Source organism: Perognathus longimembris, chromosome 17 (assembly GCF_023159225.1).
Source record: "Perognathus longimembris pacificus isolate PPM17 chromosome 17, ASM2315922v1, whole genome shotgun sequence".
Classification (NCBI taxonomy): domain Eukaryota; kingdom Metazoa; phylum Chordata; class Mammalia; order Rodentia; family Heteromyidae; genus Perognathus; species Perognathus longimembris.
Genome location: NC_063177.1, coordinates 25,060,070 through 25,081,362, shown reverse-complemented (window position 1 = coordinate 25,081,362; position 21,293 = coordinate 25,060,070). Strand labels below are relative to the sequence as shown.

Below are 21,293 nucleotides of genomic sequence, written 5' to 3'. Positions count from 1 at the left end.
GGAGAATAACTGGAGAGTTGGTAAGAACAAGGCTCAGCACAGGGTGTAGAAGAGGCTTTACCAAGTTGGAGTGACAAAGGAGGCTGGATCCAGGATAGCAGAGATTTTTCCCACCTAATAAAGCTATTCTAGATCATTGGGGGGAAAAAATGAAGTTAACACCTAGAATACTCTGGCTCTCCTATGATAAGGAAGACCATGGAACACTCCCTCAAAGGCTGACTCAAAGGTAGCATAGCAAAGAAAGACTGATGTAGACCAAGAATTTGTGTGCTTTTAGGAAAAAATGGTTTAAAATTTTTTATTTTCTAAAAATAAAAGCCTACTGTTAAGCTACTTGTACCCTTGTGTTGAGCAATGAGGCCTCTGTCTCCTTGTACAGCAAGGCAGCCAGCCCCGGTAATGATTTAGGGGAGATTAACAAATATGTCAATGTCTATTTTCTGCTTAATTTAAAAGCGGCGTCTATAAAGATTTTTGACTTCTGAACCCTGTTCTCCTGAAAGAAAGAAGGTAAGAATGAGGAGGGGGATAAAGAGTGATTATCCTATCATTGATCGTTTGTCAGGAGCATTTCTTATTCACTGGACTATTGTAAAAAGCTAAGCTCTCGATCAATCCTGTAAGCTCCCTGTACAATTAAATATCTTGGAATGGTTTTCTTTCTTTTCTAGCTAGATTGCAGGGCCTCGGGGTTTTTAGGAAAGCAAGTCAGTGTGTATGCCTGTGAGTGTGTTTAAGAATATACTACAGAGAGGAAAGTCATTCTTTTCTAGAATCCTATGGTAGGCAGAAGCTGAAACCAGTGACGAAAGGCGGGCTGCTCCTATCTCTTGCTGCCAAAACACAAAGTCCCTATGAAATCCTAAAAACAAAATTTTACAATTAAAAACATTTTAAAGAAGAATTAAAACAGAAGAGATATCACTAGTATGAGCAAATATGAAGTGCTACTATTACTGCTATGTTGCTATGCTATACTGTTTAAGAACTTTTCATCTTATTTTAAATCTCACATTAACTCCAAATAAAAGTCATTTCCTTATAGATAAGAAAACTAAGGGACAGAAAGTTAAGTAGTCTGCCTGAGGCCAAAGCCAGGATGCAGGGCTGGGGCCTGGGCCTATGCTTGCTTAGGAGACCAGGATCCTTAAACACAATTGTGTCACCTGACCCACAGGACCTCCAGTACAGGAGCCAGTTAGGTGTGCCTCAGACTCAATGCAGAGCCAAAACTCCCTTGGATGGGACCAAAAGGTGGAAGGGAGCCAGACTTTCCCTATATATAAGCAGGACACATCTCAGAGAGTAAGATTTGAGGGAAGTAAGACCTTTAAAAGTCTACAGTAAAATTAAAACTGACACACTAAAACTTCTTAGCTCAGCCAAAGGGACTAGGTGACTTTGTGGAAAGCTCTCTCCTTTTCTGAGTTCAGTTTCTCATCTATGTAACAACAACCCTAATACAGCAAAAAAAAAAAAAAAAAAAAGGGGGGGGAGCATCAGGTTGGGCACTAGTGGTTCATACCTGTAAATCCTAGCTACTCAGTAGGCTGAGACCTGAGGATCAAGGTTCGAAGCCAATCCAGGCAGGAAAGTCCACAAGACATTTATCTCCAATAAACTACAGAAGGTGGAAGAGGCACTGTGGCTCAAGTGGTAGAGTGCTAGCCTTGAGCAAAAGAAGCTCAGGAACAGTGCCCAGGCCCAGAGTTCTAGCCCTAAGACCGGCAAAAACAAAACAAACCCAAAGGGATCATGTTTTATAAAAGAATGGAATATGAAACTATTTTTTAAAGTTATGCTAAGAATCCTATGAGGGGCTGGGAATATAGCCTAGTGGCAAGAGTGCTTGCCTCCAACACATGAAGCTCTCGGTTCGAATCCACAGCTCCACATGTATGGAAAACGGCCAGAAGGGGCGCTGTGGCTCAGGTGGCAGAGTGCTAGCCTTGAGCGGGAAGAAGCCAGGGACAGTGCTCAGGCCCTGAGTCCAAGGCCCAGGACTGGCCAAAAAAAAAAAAAAAAAAGAATCCTATGAACATTTAAATCCAATTTTAACTTTTATGGGCCTTATTCCTTCTCTTCAAAGAGCAATCTGCTTTGATTGGTTAAATACTTATGCTAGAGAAAAGAACCAGACCACCCTCGACACATAGCTCCTTAATATTCTATATTAAAATACACCTCCATCTTGAGATGGAACTATGAGTATAAAGAAGCCTGGAATCTTACAAATCTTGTATGAAAGTACAAACTTAAATAGCTGTTTAAAACATCTATATAATCACATTTTCTGTGCTGAAAGAAATTTCTCTATAGAGATAGTAAGAGTGAAAAAAAATGCTGCAAAACTATTTCCATATCCATAACAGGTGTGCCATTAAAAAAAAAAAACCACAAAAGCATTCCTGAAAAACTGTGTAAATCAGATCCTGTTTTAAATGCCTTTAGGGAGCTATTTAGAAGGAACCCTGCAGTGAATCCTTTGGTAAGGCAAATAATCTTTTTGTAATAGGAATAATTTCTCCCAATGTATCTAGTTTTTTCAAAATCCCATTTTCATATATCTGCTTTTCTTCAAAGGGGGCCATACCTATCTAAATACAACTGCATTTGCATATTGATTTTAACAGTGATCTCCTCAAGGATGTTTAACCCTAAAGTTCCTTGTAATAGTGTTAGTGTTATGCTGTTCACATTTAAAAAAATCATCATGGCAAATCTGTTTCTACTTCAGACAAGCAACACTGGCTCTTTTCAGTTGATAACATCATGAAGACAGATACAAGAGATGGAAAACACACAGAGCTCAGATAGTAATCCCTGGACCCCTACCCCTCAGAACAATCCTTTTCCTGTCATTCTGGCTGCTGAGTGGAAGACCTGTGAGGAAAGGGATTCCTGAAGAATGTGACAGATGTGTATCCTCATCAATGACCACCATCCTCCAGGATCACCCATCACACCTTGGCCAAAAGGCCGAGAGGCTCAGGTGAGGGCCAGCAGCGGCTGCCACAGCTTGTTTCTTTATCAGGGCACCACCAAGGAGCTTCCCAGCTGTCTGGGAATGGGCCAGGAAGGAGACCAAGGTTCTCCTATGTGACTTCTTTGCCTAGGTGCCTTTCCTACAACCGAGTGACAGCGGGGAACTAATAATTAGTTCACATTTGGGCCAGACCCTTCTTTCTCCATCTAAACTGATGATGATGATGATGATGATGATGATGATGATGATTATTATTATTATTTTCCAGTCCTGGGGCTTGGACTCAGGGCCTGAGCACTGTCCCTGGCTTCTTTTTGCTCAAGGCTAGCACTCTGCCACTTGAGCCACAGCGCCACTTCTGGCCATTTTCTGTATATGTGGTGCTGGGGAATTGAACCCAGGGCTTCATGTATTTAAAAGGCAAGCATTCTTGCCACTAGGCCATATTCCAAGCCCCTGAATTATTTCTTTCTGAACATGAGAGGAGGGTAAAGGTCCAGGCAAGGACCTGTGAGTCATAGCACTCCAGAGGTCTGATTAACATGGAAATCCACCTCCACTGCCACTTTCTCTGCTCTGAGACTGAGAAGCAGCAGATAGATGATAGTGAGATACAAAAAGGCCTTGGAGGACAGGACTCTATTTCAGAGTAGGAATTTGTTTTCGTTAAGGCAACTAAAGTAGTCATATTCCCAGCAATGATTTTTACTAAACCCTGGTTCTGAGAATCCAGGGCCAAAACACGCTCAGCAATGCAAGATTCTGGCACATGGACTGAAGTTTGCTTTTCATTTTGAGGCAATTCTTTTCTATATCTCAATCAGAGCTCAATATATACACTATTCTCATTCTCTGTTACAGTTGTAGACCAGCAAAGAAGTAATTCACCACCATTGGATCCAAACTGGGTGCATAAAATGGCCAAAGGTCATTTGTTAAAATATGTGACTGTTTTCAATCTCTAGTATCAAAGAATTATGTGTGTATGTATACATACAAATAATTTTAAATAATTCTGGAAGAGATGATGCTAGCTGTTCAGAAATTAGATGTGACTCATTATCCTTGGAGAATACATCATAATTTTGAACACAGTCAGCTGTGCACTGGAGTCTTGAGTGATCTGTGAGTGTCCCCGGTACACAGGCATACAAGATAACATCCACTCCTACAGGTTTTCTAAATCAGATTTTCTCAGTGTAATTGGCTTTAGCTCACAAAGGGGAAAGAATCCCTGTTTAATTTAGATCAGGCTCAGTATTCAGCTGAGATATAGTCTGAAGAAATCTTGAGAAAAGTAGAATAAAGGGACCAAGAATTCTAGTTTGGGCTCTGTTGTACATGCATTTTATCTTGGAAGATATGTTTTAGCCCCACCCACTTTTTGTTTCTCACTTTGGCAAATCTGGTAGTCTTTGTAGGCATTGTAAGAAGAGTCAAGAGCCATTGTGACCTCATAAAGAACCAGGTTCACACCCAGGCTGATTTCAAGTGTTATGTCATAGACACACCTGGATGCAGAAGACTTCAAATGCCCGAGAGACAGGCCTACTTATTTTTCTTTTGTACTCCCAAATGTGGACCTGAGCCACAGAAAATTTTTGATGCCAAACATGTCCATATGCTTTTTCCAACAATTATGGCTATAAAGAAATGATGCCAATCTCCATGTTTGAGAAATGCATTGCAGATTCAAATCAAATACATGTTCATCTGATCCTCACACTAGCTGGATGAGTGTTATCCCCCTCTTTATTGATATTTAGAGAAGTGAAGCAATGTACCTATAAGTAACATATCCAAGACTTAAATATAATTATTTCTATTCCCAATCCATTGCTCATGTTCCCAAGGTTCCCTGGGCCAGACCTACTTCATGTTTAGCAGACTCCTGATTCTTTCTTGAGTGCCATTTTGGTCAAGGTTAAATAAATATGATTTCCTTCAGTGTGGATAGAAAATTGATAATGAGATGATTTGTAACAAATGATTAAATGGCTATCACTTGGGAATCTCCTCCCTCTCCCCTGCATACGCTTCTAAAGTTAAAGGTGCTGGGTGAAGGTGGGAGAAAAACCACTTTCCATGGAGAGAAGGAAGCTCTGGCTCCACACCCCTCTTCCCCAAGTCCTCCCACCAATGTGGAGAGGATCCTTCTTCCTACCACCCAGTAGTCTGAAGGGATGATAACAGCCATTGGGGGGTTAAAAAGAGGCAGTGAACCCCCAGTTAATGAGTAGGAATTCAGCAGGCAGTGTAAGATAAATGGAGCTCTCTCTGCTTCTGCTGGAGTCAGCATGAACCGCGGCCCTGCGGCTTGTTTGTGGCAAATGGAGTGCGCGAAATATCAAAGGGCAGTGATCCAGAAGAAGACCGACTTTGACAAATTTTAAATTGGCCAGAAAGAAAACCAGAAAAAAAAGGTGGAGGGGGGGGGTGGCAAGAAAGAGAAAAAAAAAAAAAAAGAAAGGAAATTTGGCAATTCTCTGTCTGGCAATTGTGGCACTGTGGACTTCATACAGAATTTAGTGGTTAAAAACAACAGTCATGATCGCTGGATGCTGGGAGCAATTACAAGCCATCTAAGTGAGATGCTTATCAGTGGCTGAAGCTTTTAGCGCTTTCTCTATGTACAGTTCTAAGTAACTTGCTCTTGAACTGCAGTTACTTTAATTAAAGTGTATGGGGTTGGTCAGAAGTAATTATCCTGTTTGGAAAAGAAAGAGAAAAAAAAAACCCACCTCAACAATTCTGGATGGCAATAGATTTTAGAAACAACTTTGCCAATTTCTTTTTGTATGTGTGTATTTCCAATAAAACGATCAGGTGGTGGTGGGCTACAGTTATTGGTGGCTGTTACCTAATAGCAAACAATGGGACACAAACAGGGTTTATTGTAACCCCTGTCACCATGTTCAACAAGCAACCTAGCTTAGGGGTCCAAGGGCCTGGAGGTGTCATTTCCACACACACACTTAGTTGTTTTTCCAGATTCTAGATGGGGAGGATTCTAGACTCCACAATGGTATTTTATTAATTAAATTACTCTGTGGAACATAAATAAGCTAGCACTTCTCTTTTACTCTTTCCATGTGCTGTGTACTTGTGTTTCATTACAATTTTAAGACAATCTCTCTAACTTCTTTAGAAAACCAAAACCAGAGCCAAATAACAGAATCCTAAGCATCTGTCTTTACTAACACAGAAAGGGTCTCAATGGGAGACCTGGATAAAAAAAAAAAAATCAGTGTTTCAAAAGAACCTAAAACTCATTCAGACTCCAGACTCATCATTGGGCTCCTACAGTTTCATCCTATGTTCAAATTGCAAGCATCTCCCAAAAGCTCTGAAAACAAATGAGCAACACAGTAATAGCTAGAAGCATCTCAGGGCGATGACTGCCACAGCCACTATTTGGAAGCAGGCACACAGTGCGCAATCTTGACTTCCATAGCTCAGGATGACCCCAGAACACCGCCTGGGTAGACTATGGCTTTTCTATAACACAACACTCTCTCTCAACATTTCTCAGAAACAAGATAGGCTGTTCAGAGAGATAAGCAGAAACAGGACATACTTAAGTCTTGAGTGTCTCCACCTGATTAAGCTGCTTCCCCAAAGCAACTTCTACCTAATAATTCTCTACAAGAGTATTCTTTAAAAAAAAAAAAAGTAGACTATTTGCACTATAAGAAAATACCAGAGGAAAAACTGGGTATAGCTTTTTTAGGGCCCACTTTCCCTCATATTACACACACTATTTCATTCTACCAGGGTCCTTACCATATAGAGGACAGTAAATAAAGATTATCATGAATTTGATCAAATGCTTCAGTGCCTCCTCCCCTGGCCTATGAATGCACTCATTACAAATCAGCTGAATGGCTCATTGATTTGCCAAGAGGACAAGCAGACATACCTAATCGCTCAGCCAAGTGGATGTAGACTGGGTCCACCCGACGCATGGTTTTCACCAGATCCTTTTTTCGGAATTTGATTTCTACAGTCCCTTCTGGCTCCAGAACTGATCCCCTGGATGAGAGAAACAAAACAAAACAAAACAGAAATAGAGGCACTTTAAAGACGACAACAGAATGAGGCCAGTTACAATTTGTGGACCAGGAAATAGCTTCATTATCATTTTGCCCACCCATGGTTCACAGAAATCACCCTGGGGGAAAAAGCAGACACCAGAGAAGTGTCTAAGTGAGGTATGAGAAAGGCTTGGCAAAAAGAAATTAAAATAATTCTCATTACTACACCAGTTGACTTGTACCTCAGACGGAGAATACAGATTCCACCATCTACAGCTGATAAGGGTGACAAGAGTCACATTATGCTTGTAGGTGCAGTGGCAGGGGAAGCACTTCCAGCTCTTAGGCTATGTGAGTGAGGGGTCAGTGTGGATGGACCCACACCACAGCTGTCAGTCTGCTGGTAAAACTTGGATCAGACACAGGAGGCCAGGCCAAGCTGTAGGTAAGATATCTGCCCAATGCTAGGGAAATGAGCTAAGTGAAGGCCTCAGGGTTGCTTCCAGAAAATACTCAAGAGCTCTATCATCAGAAACCTTTACCTAAACATTTTTTAATATTAAAAATTACAGTTAATGTCTGCTATCTACATTTTAAAGGGCTTACATATAAGTTCTCACAAGTTTTAGTGTGGTTTGGAGGTACCAAGAAGAAAGGACTTCATGCTTAAAAGAATCTGGGATGAGGGACTATCTTGAGGAAGCTTGACTCCGGCCTGGAGTGCTAACACTATTTAGAGAGCCTATTTTCTCACCTTACAGTTCTTTAGGAATGGACAGATTCAAATGTCCCCTTGGTTATCATGTTCCCTGGGAGGAAAACAACAGCTGAAGAATCCCTAGAGGTAGCAAGTGGAAATCTGGGAAGCATATTACCTGCTTTCTCGGTCAGCATACATCTCCATGTGTCGGGGGTTTATGGTAGGGTCAATCACAACCCAGGAGCCACCTCGGAGCTCAGCTTGTGGAGGAATATAAACCATCACAGGCTGGGAGCACTCGCGCAAGCTGTCTACGATGTAAGCACCAAACTTCAGCACTTGGTCATACATGTCTATAGAAAATGAGACAAATGAGAAATCATGAAACTCATCTTTTCCAAAGCAGTGATTTCATACATTGCTCAGATTCTGGGACACAAGGGAAATATTTGTATAGCACACTGTGTTTTTCATAAGGAGGGTGCTTATAGCTAAAGGTAGTGGGTCTTAGGGCTCTAGTTTCTTCAGGTCCCAGGAAGTCACCTTAAAGCCTAATGGATTGTTATCTCTATGTGCATTCCATTCCAGAGATCTTCAAAAGCACAAGAGAAAAATGCATGTCTTCACAAGACACAGCGTGCAAACCCTCAGTTACATATCCATTTTATATCCTCTCTGGATTTCTGTACTAAGGTCTCACCACATTAATTCACACTTGCTCTAAAAACGTTGAGTATTTTTCATGTCAATATGTGATCTCTCCCACTACATTAAGTTTTCTGAAGGAACTATTCTAGCTCTTTCAATTCCTCTCATGATTCTTCACGTATAAGTTTTTTAAAAATGTACAGTTAATGAAAATGGATCCTGCAAAAACTTTATCTTTAAAAACTGGAGTCATGTGTGATGAGGCACAGTTGTAATCCTAGTACTTAGGAGGCTGAGTCAGGAGGAGTCTGAGTAACTTGGGCTACAGGGGAAGTTCTAGGACAGCCTGAGCTCCACAGTAAGACTTCAGATTTCCAAAAGAAAGAAACTCAAACTGGATCTTTCATCCTTACATGCCCATTGGCCTTCCCAATACATGGAACACAGTTAGTACTTAAGTATTGACTCAATGAGTAAATAAGCACACGTTTTTGAAAGAATACAGTAAGAACAAATGGAGTCCTTGGAAAGCTGGATCAGTTATTTATTTCCCATCTTTATATGGACTACTTCCCCAAAGTCTAAACATTGCTAAAGTTTTAGGTTTATGATTCCAGAAGTTTAATGAGTACTTCACTGGAGCTACAATGAGGCTTTTCTAAACACCAAAGAACAGGTTCAACTGAGTTCAAACTTTCTTATCAAAGAGAGGATCTCAATTTGGAATAAATCAATTCTGGAAATCCAAGGCAAAGAAGCATTTTTCAGGAAGTTAAGAGCAAAGTAAATAGAAATTGCTTCCAATGTAGTTACTGGCAAATTAAACTGCCACTTTCTCCAAAGTAAAAATGGCTCTATATTCCAACCACCAGTGAGTGCAGTTCACTGCGAGGCACATGCCTTTCTCCATTGTCCCAACTTGCTTGTCTATACAGACTTTGGAAACTCCAAGCTGCCCCAGGAAGCACTCCTTACTTTATACAGTGTGTATGGTCACATACCCTGTATGTATGATCAGAGTGAAGACATTCATCCTTTCAGAGAAAAGCAAGGACCAAAAAAAAAAATTTACTGCTAATTGCACAAGTGCCGTATGAAGAGCTGGGAATAAAGGACTTTCAGGGCTTTGCGCTAATTCTGTGGTTATGAAAATAATTGCTCAGTTCAAATTATTTTAACTAAATTAATTCTTTAGTGGATATTTCAGCCAGTGCTACATAATAAAATAATTGTGCAATTAGCAGTACATTTTTCAGTGCTGCCAAGAGCACAGTTTCAGAATAAGAAAGGAGTGGCCTCTGTCGATATTGTAAACAATCTGTGGTGTCAATAAAAGGTGAAAATACAATGAGAGTAGACAGCACAAAGTCATCCTACCTGAAAAATAAAATACAGGTAAATGAAGAAAGTTTCTAGTCTCTCGATTATCTTGTTTGTTAGAAACATATCAAAATCTACTTCTGTACTATCTTTGTAATAAATTCAACTCCCAAAAGGGAAAAGCATTAATCAAAAATGTATTTTTCATTCATTTAGTTGAAATCATTTGACTTCATGTTATGCAGAAATAGCTTGAAGTGAGGTTGAATATGTACTTACTTTTCATTTTTGTGAAATGAACTTGGGTTTCTTTTGGTGAATGTGGTTAGCTGGTATTGTATATGAGGAATAGTGTCTACACACACATACGCACATCACTTTACCATCAGAATGCCATCTTGTTCATATATACAAGTTGCAAATAAGTAGATGAAAGCTTGGCTAAATAACAGTAGCTGGGCACTAGAGGCTCACACCTGCAATTCTAGCTACTCAGGAGGCTAAGATCTGAGGATCTGAGGACTGAGATTGGAAGCCAGCCAGAGCACATAAATCCTTGAGACTCCTAGAGACAATTACCAGCGAAGAGCCAGAAGTGGAGGTGTGACTCAAGTGATAGAGTACTAATCTCAATGAAAAAGCCAAGGAGAACATGAAGCCTAGAGATCAAGTTCCAGTACTGGCACATATACACAAAAAGTAGTAATGAAGATAAGACTCGAAGACTCCTTTAAAAAATTGAGGTGGGGTCTTGCTAGGTATCCCAGGTTAGCCTCAAACTTGTAATATTCTTGCTGATAGCTGGATTAGAGGCATATACCACCACACCCAGCTTCAGACTCAGATCTTTTTTGGCTCTAAAAGTCTACTCATATTAATTAAAATGCATACCTTATTTTTATTCATCATTCTTATTCCTTCTAAAGAGCACAAAGCTGAGGTTATCTGCTTTACTAGATCTGATGCAATGCCTGACTAAAATGAAACCACTAAAGAGACTTGCCTAAATGACACAACACTTCTAAATGTTACTTAGACTTCCTCTATGTTCAGAAATGTCAGAGATTGTGCTGATGACACTAGCAACTATGTGAAGAGCTTGGTTCTGGATGCCAAAGTAATTTTTTTAGGCCCCAAGACTGCAAGCTAAAATGGCTTCATTAAAGCTGACATTCTTGGAATGAGGATAATTCTTCCATCTACCCTTAAATACTAACAGATTCACAATCCAACCATAAAAACACAAAAAAGAAGGCTATTAAAATATAAACAAACACAAAAACAAATTCTACAATCATCATGTTCATACTGAATTGGAACTGCTCCAAACCACCTATTTCGAAAGGCAGGTTGGAACACTTGGCAACAATCTGACATACAATTGTCTAAAATCCCTTCATACTTTAGAGAGAGGTGAGGGGACATGAATGGTGATCACATACAGTCTCTAAAGCATGTTCTCAGCAACCAGACATCAACTCTGCCTACGGCTTTCATTGTTACACAACATGGCTAAACCCTGGCAACCACATGTACCAAACAAGGAGCAGGGTGGCTGAGAGTGTTCCCACAGTGCCTCACACACTCAACACTGGAACAGAGTTTATTGGTTTGAGCAAGATGATCTGTTAGAAACTAAGGTAAACAGGCACACACAAACTGCATATACATTATATGTCTCATGAGTTCATTATGGCCAGCAGACACTCTATTTCAGCATCCAAGTAATCAGAGACTTTAAAATAGACTTTCGTTTCAGTTAAAGTTTTCAATAAGTGTGTTTTTTTATTGTTATTTATAACCTGTCCCAGGAACAAAATAATAAGTATAACATGAAAAGCCAACTGAGAGTGACCCTGTAGCTCCAGCAGTGAGGCGGCTTAATATCACTGGGATTTGCATCCTATCAAGCTATTCATGCTGAGGCTGGGACCCTGGTGCTAATTTCTAGTAAATTTCACGCTTGATGTCTCCCTGTTGTGGGTCATTGCCGGTTCGTCTAAATAAACTGCTTCCAAATGGCTCTTCCATCTAAATATTCAGCCAGTTTTTATAATTTAATTTTGCATTATGCTGAATAGCCTTCCGGCCAGATAGAGCTCATTGGAAAGAAAGCACCAATACCATCTTGACAAGCTTTTATTTATTTATTTATATTTTTACTGCTCGAATTAGACCTCCTAGGCCGACTAGTAAAGAGTTTTTTTTTTCTCCACTAATGTCAATTTTCAGCATAGCAAGAGCTGTCTCTAATCTTTTCCTACTCATTACACACAATTTTGGAGTCATTTTACCCACAGTGCAGTCGGCTCCTGGCTGTGTGTTTGTGTGCACTGAGGGATGGCATAATTGTTTATTTTCCCTCCCTGCATAATCCCCAGTCAGTATTGAAACCAAAACTGCAAACATCTCCCCAAGGGATGTGGAGAATGACAAGAGGCTCTCAGTTTAGGTCCCTTTACATGAGATAATATGCAGGAAACATCCTGACCTGTATGTAAATAAGAAAGACACCGGTCCTCCCTTCTTACTTTCACACACTCTGTCCTCCCTGATGTTTTTTTGTCTTATGTGGTATGTAAATGAACACATGAGCACCAAAATTCAAAAGAAAACCTCGCCCAGGCCTATATCTGGCCAACAACTCCATTCTGATAAGGTAAAATAAGAACAGGTAGTCACCGATTAATGAGTACAGAGTTTAAGTAAGAGATGATGAAAAAGTTTGGATATGTTGATGGTCACACAACATTGTGACTATACCTAATGCCACAAATGGTTAAGATATAGTTTATCACAATAAAAACATTTCCTCTTCCTTTCTTTTCCTGAAGATAAAGTTTCTCTATGTAGCACAGGGTGGCTCTGAACTTGCTATACAGTCTAGGCTGGAAAATGACATTTCTGAGATCTAAAAGTTTCTTTTTTTTTTTTTTGTTTTTTTTTTTTTTGGCCAGTCCTGGGCCTTGGACTCAGGGCCTGAGCACTGTCCCTGGCTTCTTCCCGCTCAAGGCTAGCACTCTGCCACGTGAGCCACAGCGCCGCTTTCTGGCCGTTTTTTCTGTATATGTGGTGCTGGGGAATCGAACCTAGGGCCTCGTGTATCCGAGGCAGGCACTCTTGCCACTAGGCTATATCCCCAGCCCCTAAAAGTTTCTTTTCACAATAAACATGGCCGGTTTCTCCAAAGGAGGGGAAGGTGGAAGTAGATGGATTATAACTTTTCAGAAACATTAATATGTCATTCCAGGGATGTTGAAGTTGATCCTGTTCTGGCTCTCTTAATCTGAAGTTGGATGGATTACACTCTTCTCTCAACTCTTATTTGTAAGCTGAATTATCTTGGGAATTTTACTTCAAGGCTTAATCCATGACAAATGAAATATAAGCTACACTTTAGAAGTGCTTATAATGATGACTATGTAAGATAGTGTACAGTGGTTAGCATTTTCTGGTGAAAGGTGCTCAATGAAATTCAATTGTTGTTTTCAAAGCTACAGGCTAGCAGAGAACTGGGCCTCAGCCAAAATAAGCAGAACTGAAGCTTTTACTAGAAGTGGCAACTCTGGAACCTTTGAACTCTGAACTCTAGGTAGGACAGGATAGCCAGGTTGAGTCCCTTTCCTGGGTGTCAAAAAGAATGCCTGAGACCAGTAACAAGAAGCAGCACTGCATTTTCCTCTCAGGTCCTAACACAAACCACAGCATTAAGAAAGTGGGGACCAAGAGATCCCTAGTGCTAAATGAACTTCATTTCTATAAACGAAAGGCATGTATTAGTATCCCCATACTCCCCAGCTTGCACATGCTACTGTCTTCCTTTGAACCCTCTGGCATTTTGTCTCTATGTTATAGCTTCACCATTCTGGCCAAGACATTTTTCTTAACTCCTTGAGGCCCTGCCTGTTTTTCACTTATTTTATTTCCTCTGGATGTCTAACATGTCCTTGTACACAGGATCTTAGTAAAACTGTGTAGGATTGATTTGTTTAACTTGTACTGTCAATTTCTCATGTTATTTCTACTGATTGTTTTGGTCAAAAAGGAATTCACTTTTAAGCAAGGTATGTTGGTATATGCCTATTATCCCTACACTTAAGAGCCTGAGGAGGATCTTGAGTTAAAGGCTAACAGCATGGTCTACACCTAGTGAGACTCATGTCTTAAAAACAAACAACAACAACAAAAAAAAAACTCACCTTAATGGTTTAAAAAAATACACAAATATTTCCCCCAAGAAAAATGCAAGGCATAGTAGTTCTCTAGCAAAGGGCAGATTCTCAACCACTGCCACCATCTTCTCACCCCATGCTAATCAATATGGTCTACATTTTGCTAGGGAGGTCTAGCCACATAATGTTCTTCCTAGCCAGGCTAAACATTTGCCAATGTTTACTGGCAAAATTTTTTATTATCTCCCATCACATGGCTGTAAAGGGGAGCTTCCCCAAGGTTTTCCTCCTCAGAAGAAAGTAGTGATCCTATGCTATTACTAGGTTTCCTAGTAAGTGTTCATTGCTTCAAATTTCCTATGTTCTGGGCACTCTCTAATTACTTACCATGGCAGCTTCTCCTTCCATTCTCCTATTCTGTCTACTTCCTTAGAATCCTGAAGTGAATGAGGTTTGCACAATCTAGTCAGCCTCCAAGTGCATAGTCTCTGTCTTTTGCATAGTTGTGGGGTTCTGTCATTGGAGCAAGGGCCATACCACTGTAAGAAATGGAATGTGTTTCTTTTGGCTCTTCATGGACTGTTGACAGAGGCTTTGCTCATGGAGGATTCTTGGTTAATGATGACATGGGCTGCCTAATCACTAAGCCATTCCCATAGCATGGAGTAGGGCCTTTATAAAATAATGGTCTAATCTGCTAGAGCCACAGGCTCAGGACTGTTGGTGGATAGTAATAAAACATATTACAAATTGCCACAAAGAACAGCCTCTGGTACAGAGTTTGTTTCATTTTCTTTCAGCTAGTGTTAATTTTAGAATCTATCTTTATCATTATAGAACATGAGAGAGTAGTGTGAATGAAGGAAATGACCAGAAAACAGGGACAGAGACAAGTATATCCTATTTCCCAGGACCACCAGAATGATCTAACATCCACCTGTGAAAATTAAATCAACAACAGTAGCCCACTTAGATAATATTTGATTATTCTGTGATAATCAGTGAAATTACAAAACATACCGTATTTTTCCATTTGAGATGCAACTCAAAAGGTATCTCACCCCAGAATTATCTATTCTGTAAGATACCTTTTGAGTATGTCAGAATAACCATAGGCCCTACAGAATGTATATCCTACCTCCTGTCCTCTTTTATTCAGTAACCAGTGATGCCCTTCCTGCCCACAGCCAGGCCAATCACCTTTCATCCCTCCAGAGAAGCCTCTCCAGTTGGCAAAGACCATCAGAGGTAGCCCTTCACGGTTGAAGTCCTTGATAGCCTGATAGGTCTTAAATGCAGAGTCTGGGAACCAAACTTGGCCGGCCTGCTGGATTATCTAGTAGGAAAAATTGAAGAAGTGCTAGTTAACAATATTGAAAGAGAACTTTGAAACTCTATGAAGTGAAGAAGCCTTTATTAAAAAAATGTCAAATTAGGCTGGGCAACGATGGCTTATACCTGTAATCCTAGCTACTCAGGAGACTGAAATCTAGGACTGGGGTTCGAAGCCAGTTTGGGCAGGAAAGTCCATGAGACTCTTACCTCCAATTAACTACCCAAAAAAGCTGGAAGTGGGGCTGGGAATGTGGCTTAGTGGTAAAGTGCTTGCCTTGCATGTATGAAGTCCTGAGTTTGATTCCTCAGCACCACATAAACAGAAAAGGCTGGGAGTGGTGTTGTGGCTCAAGTGGTAGAGTGCTAACCTTGAGCAACAAGAAGCCAGGGATAGTGCTCAGGCCCTGGGTCGAAGCCCTAGGACTGGAAAAAAAGAAAAAAAAAGAAAAGCTGGAAGTGGGGCTGTGGCTCAAGTGGTAACATTAGCCTTGAGCACAAAAAAAACAAAACAAGAAAAACCCCAAAAACCAAACAGGGACAGTGCTTAGTCCCCAGGCATGCGCACACAGGCTCATTCATGCAAGTGTGTGCATGCGCGCACACACACACACACACACACGCACATACACACAAAGGCAAGCCATCAAACAAAAACTATTATTCATCAAGAGTATCATCTCTGAAATAAAAAATAAGAAAGCACCTGAGATCCTTGACCTCATTAAAAACCCTTCTTTTGGAGTCCTGATACACCACTAATTCCTAGGAATTCTCATTCAGCTTCTCAAAGGCAACTTTAAATGGCCCAATTATACTATTCTGCAAAACAAGCCAGTTATATAGACTCCAAGGCTTTCCACCTCTTTGCTTACTTAGTACAGCCTTTTTTCATTGCGCTTAGTCAAGACACGTGATGTAACACTGCTGAAAAGTCTCCTCTCTGGTCTCCTCTACCTCTCACCGTTATCACAGGTGTCAAGATGTAAATATAATCCATCTATAGAGCTGGGATGTAGCTCAGTGGCAAAGCGCTTGCTTAGCAAGTACAACCTCTTGGGTTTGATCCCCAGTTCAAAAAGGAAAGACCAAAAAAAAAGGCCATGCTGTCCATGTCTGGCACTGTTAGAATGAATTCTGGCTTTAGTGCTTTCCTGTGTATGCTAGGACACAAGCTGTAGCATTATCTCTGTACTCTCTCTCCCCGCCTCCCTCCCTCCCTCCCTCCCTCCTTTCCTTCTTACCTGCCTGCCTTCTCTTTCCAGTCCTGAGACTTGAACTCAGGGCCTGGGTTGAGATGCAACTCAAAAAAAAAAAATCAAAGCTAGTGCTCTACTTCTTAAGCTCCACCTTTTTGGTGACTAATTGGAGATAAGAGTTTCATGGACTTTTATGCCTGGGTTGGCTTCAAACAGTGATCCTCAGCTGTCAGCCTCCAGAGCAGTTAGGGATTACAGGCATGTGTTGCCAGCTCAGCCGGTATTCCCCAGCAAAACCAGATTGGTCTCCAGCATCACCAAGACTACTGTAAAGGCCTATTGTTTTTTATGTCTAACTTAGCTTACAGTCCACCTAGAGTCATCCTAAAGGTGAACAACGTAATGATCTGAAATACTGCTACTGCTCTTCCCTCTAAAATTTGGTGATTTGCAATGCTACCAATATATCCATAGGCACTGCAGAAGGAAAATAAGCTTGAAGCATGAAGAAATGCCAAGCACCATGTACTTGAGATGACCTACCTTGGCTTCAGAATCCAGGTTTGCAGGGTCGGCCGGGATACTCAGTTCTACTGTTCGAGTTTCTACAGCAACTACTCCCACAGGTATTCCCCCTAGCCTGATTAAGAAAAAAAAAAAAAGAGTCACAAAGAACCCAGTGCATGTTCAGATTATAGCCTGTCATTTATTTCCCAATACCACATCAACACTGGGGGGGAAACTAAAGCAAGCACAGACAACAGGGGAGACAAATTCTTCTAGGAGTGGAATTAGTCTTCACTTCCTCAGAATCACTCCAGTACAACTAAGGGTTGCACAAGAGAAGCCTCTACAGTGAGACTCAACGGCTTATGCACATCTGCCTCTTTGCTTACCAAATGAAATCTCTGAGCCCAGTTTTTACTATCTCTTGGTAAAGAAGATGAGAAATTGCATGCATGAAAGGTTCTAGAAGCCTTCTAGAACTCAGGAACTTTTCATGAATGCTAGCCCAGTGGAAACAGCTGTGGTTTTCTATGTAATATTAATAATGTGGTTCTAAGGTTGGAGGTATGGCTCAGCAAGTGTGAGGTTCTGAGTTCAGACCTTGGTACCATTTTTAAAAAGCAGATCCAGGGATCTGAGAGTATAATAGGTCTTACCTTTGGGTATGTAAGTATTTAGATATGTAATGAGGATGATGAAAAATATAGGTCAAGATAGGTAAGTGATTCAATAATCCCTTAACGTTTTCAGTGGAAAGAAACAATGAGGAATACTTTTCTGTAATAATCTTGGCAATAATCTATCTCAGAAGTATATATTAAACTTTGGCCAGGCACAGTATCTTTTGTCTGTAACTTAAACTAATAGGCAGGTAGAAATTGTGGTTAAAGGCCAGCCAAGGCAAAAAGTAAGACCTCCATCTCAACAAAACAAGCTAGGCATTAGGGTACATACCTGTAATCCTACTACATAGCTACATGGACTGTGGTCAAAGGCCAGTCCTGAAATGTTATCTGAAAAAAACAACTAAAGCAAAGGGGGCTGGGGATATGGCTATAAGTGGGAAGGACCTTCCTAGTAACTGAAAGGCCAGACTTCAAACTCTAATATTCCCTCCCCTCCCCCCCCCCGCCAAAAGTACATATTTAATTTCCAAACTATGTTATTTACAAAAAAAAAAAAAAGGCTTAGTTTCTGCAGCTATGCTCTATGATCCCCTCCCAACTTGGTTCTCATAAGATTTCCAAGGAAAACTCAGAGAGAAAGGAAGGAGGGAAGGTGGGATGGGAAAAGACAAGGAGAGGGAAAGACACAGAGGCACAAAGTATAGGATGAGTCCTTACTGTAGAAAATGTGATCAATATTCATTCTCAGTTGCGTTCCTTGGGGTTGGGATGGATTATCGTCTCTCATTCCCCACAGCATCTCCATAACAAACTTCCCCATGAAGGATGGTCTTTGGTTACATTTCAGTTGCCATTATACTGGCTACTGGAAATGGATTCTTGTCATCACAAGAGGCCTAACGGGGGGTGAGTAGAGACCACCCACCCCCTTGTCACTTGCCTGCACTGAATCAGAATCAAAAGCCCTCCAGACAACCAGACAACGAGCAGGAGGTACACAGGAGGGTTTAGAAATATTTCTGTTCACAATGATTAATAATCCAACTGGAAACTTGTAATTGCAAAAGCCATCCTAAATCGGTAACTTATAACTTATATATTAGGGCCCATGTGACCTAATAAAGAACATCTTTATCCGAGTATTACAGTTATTTATTGAACTTGAAAACAGCTCAGAACAACTTCTGTTTTCTATTATACTTCATATAAATTTTATCAGGCTAGCACATGAAGATGCTACATCTTGTTTTATAGTGTGTCCCTGGACAAGGTGCCATGGAATAATAAAAGACAATTTACAGCCAATAGCACACATATTCCAAACATACATACCAAAGATGAGTTTTGGCAGCACTTACAGTAACAATCCCAGAAGAATACATTTATATTTATTTCTCGAAATGCCATTGCTTTTGAAAGAAGCTAGCTCCATTTCTGTTTTATATACTTGTGAGCATGTGTATGTGTTTGGAGTAAGAACCCCAGAACTCATCAGATGGAAAGAAAGGAAGAAGTCAGAATGGGTGTTGGAATAAACAATGGCAAAGCTAAGCATCCAAGTTTGACTGATCTAGGTTGCAGAGAAATCCCTACTCTTCCAAATGTAAGTGTAAAGCATTGTTCTTTTATTTCCCAAGGGATGATCTTAATGACCTTAAAAGGAGGGTTGGCTTTGTTAGGCTTAAAGTCTGTCATGCTTTTTATAGACAGGAAAACTGAAGGAGAATATATAAAAGCCAAATTTAAAAAAAAAAAAAGTTGGTCCTGGTGTGATATGAGGATATGTGTAAGGAGCAGTAAGCTCTGGGTGGAAGGGCACTAGCTCTTGTGTATATCCCACCTCTACCTCCCCAGTGAGAATGTTAGTGGCACAAAAAGTGATTCTCACTGGGACCTGGAAGCCTGGGGTGAGGAAAAAGACCTGAGACTCAGAAGAAACGAGCTGCTAGTTTTTGTCTGAGCTGACTTGAGGCCTGACTCCTATTTAGAGTCACAGTGAACGACTCTGTCTGTGGGATTTGCCATCTGATGGCTCCTTGTCACTGGCAGCATGAGGCGTGCTGACCTGCTGCACTGAGAGAACCACAAAGCCTAGAATTATTTTCAAGGCTAGGATCTAAATCTCAAGCCAATGTGGCATGTTGGAGAATCTTGAGCAGGTGCCTTTTTTCCCCAAGATAAGGAAAACTGATTGCCCCCGGGAGGAAGGTGAGCCCCCTGATGCGGGTCCCTCGGGCAGCATGTCTGCAGCACAGAACTAGATTAAGATCAGCCTTGGCAGGTGCTCGTTATAGTGAGTGCTGCAGATTATTTCGTGCAGAGCTTGCTGTTGAGTGAAGCACTTCTTAGAGTGGGTATTAAAATTTAATAGAAACTTCCATTTCTCACTTGAAAAATATAGGTATCCCAGCAACCCATTCCAGCGTATTTTACTTAACTCCTGTTTCAGGTAAACCTTTTTAAATTTTTTTTGTGATTCAAATCTTAATCTAATCCAAGACTATACAAAAGATACTTAAAGAATCTGGATGCCAGGAACTCTCAGGGAGCTTGGAGGAACATATGAATCTCTCTGTGATTCACTCACCACATGCTTCTGAGAGAAAGTGGTCTTTGTGGGAAGGGAAGTTGCTGGAGGACTATGGCTACAACAGGTGATCTTTGCAGATCCTGAAGAGCTTTTATTGGACCAACTTGTATGACTTTATTTATCCTTTTTTTTTCCTTTTGATGTTACATGGGGTTTGAACTAGGGCCTCACACTTGCTCAGCAGTATTCTTCCACTTGACCAATGTCCCTAGATTTTGTTGCTTTGTTTTTAGATAGGGTCTTACATTTTTGTCCAAGATCAACCTCAGATTAAAATCCTCCTACTTAAGTCTCCCCAGACTGCTGTAGTTATAGGCATACCCTGTTCATTTATCTAGATAAGATCTTGCTAACTTTTTGGCTAGGCTGTGATCCTCCACTCTCTACCTCCCAAGAAGCTAGGAGTATAGGTGTACATTCCTTTCTCATACCATTTTATAAAGCAAATAATGCCCAAATCAGCCTTCAGATTAAACGCATCATTAGAGTACTATACTAAAGTACTACTGGGAACCACACTCTAGTTAGGCTGCCTTGTGAATGGCTATAATCTAGTATTTGTGCAAAATTTAGACAAAGAATATTATTGGTTAAAAAAAATCTCAGTAGTCACAGTTCTTTATTATTTTTACATGGAAGGAAAAAGAACTTCCGAACAGAGTTCTTACCTGGCTCTACCAACTACCACAGTCTGCGCCCAGGGCTGCATAATCTCTGAGAAAGATCCATAGTCAAAAAATCCACTCAACCACTGACCTTTCTGGGCTACAGAAGGAAAAAAGAAAACAAAGAATAAAGACAAATCAATTCATTGACAATGCATTGGAACTGATTAATTTAAGGTAGGTTTTGGGGGATTCTTTTGGGGAGTATGTTGTTTTTAAGCATATTATAATAGATGAAAAGCATTTGGCAGCTGAATGTTTATCTGCCTCCAGCCATCATATCCTATTTCATTTGTTAGTCTGTATAAAAGAGTCATTTATCAGCAAAAGCATCATTTATTGTTAAACGATGGGGTTCCGCTAGCTAGAAGAGTTTGAATGCTTTTAAATAAATAACTTGTTTTTCTTTTCAAGTCACCATAAACATTTGTCAAAAGGCAGCCAAGTCATTAAAGACGCTTTTAACACATCTATTTATATTTTAAAACTTGCCTTATAATTTTGATTTCAA

At 40.5% G+C, this 21,293-nt stretch overlaps 1 protein-coding gene across 5 annotated transcripts in view; it reads right to left on the bottom strand.

Annotated features, from left to right (window-relative positions):
• Acaca (acetyl-CoA carboxylase alpha) overlaps positions 1 to 21,293 on the bottom strand; it is a 270,437-nt gene that overhangs the window by 16,406 nt on the left and 232,738 nt on the right. For all 5 annotated transcript variants that reach the window (XM_048365118.1, XM_048365120.1, XM_048365123.1 and 2 more), the window contains 5 exons: positions 20,786 to 20,882; positions 16,938 to 17,034; positions 15,064 to 15,199; positions 7,899 to 8,076; positions 6,909 to 7,021 (listed from right to left, as the gene is read on the bottom strand). In XM_048365118.1, the coding sequence (XP_048221075.1) occupies positions 6,909 to 7,021; positions 7,899 to 8,076; positions 15,064 to 15,199; positions 16,938 to 17,034; positions 20,786 to 20,882 (621 nt within the window). The remainder of the gene's footprint in view (positions 1 to 6,908; positions 7,022 to 7,898; positions 8,077 to 15,063; positions 15,200 to 16,937; positions 17,035 to 20,785; positions 20,883 to 21,293) is intronic.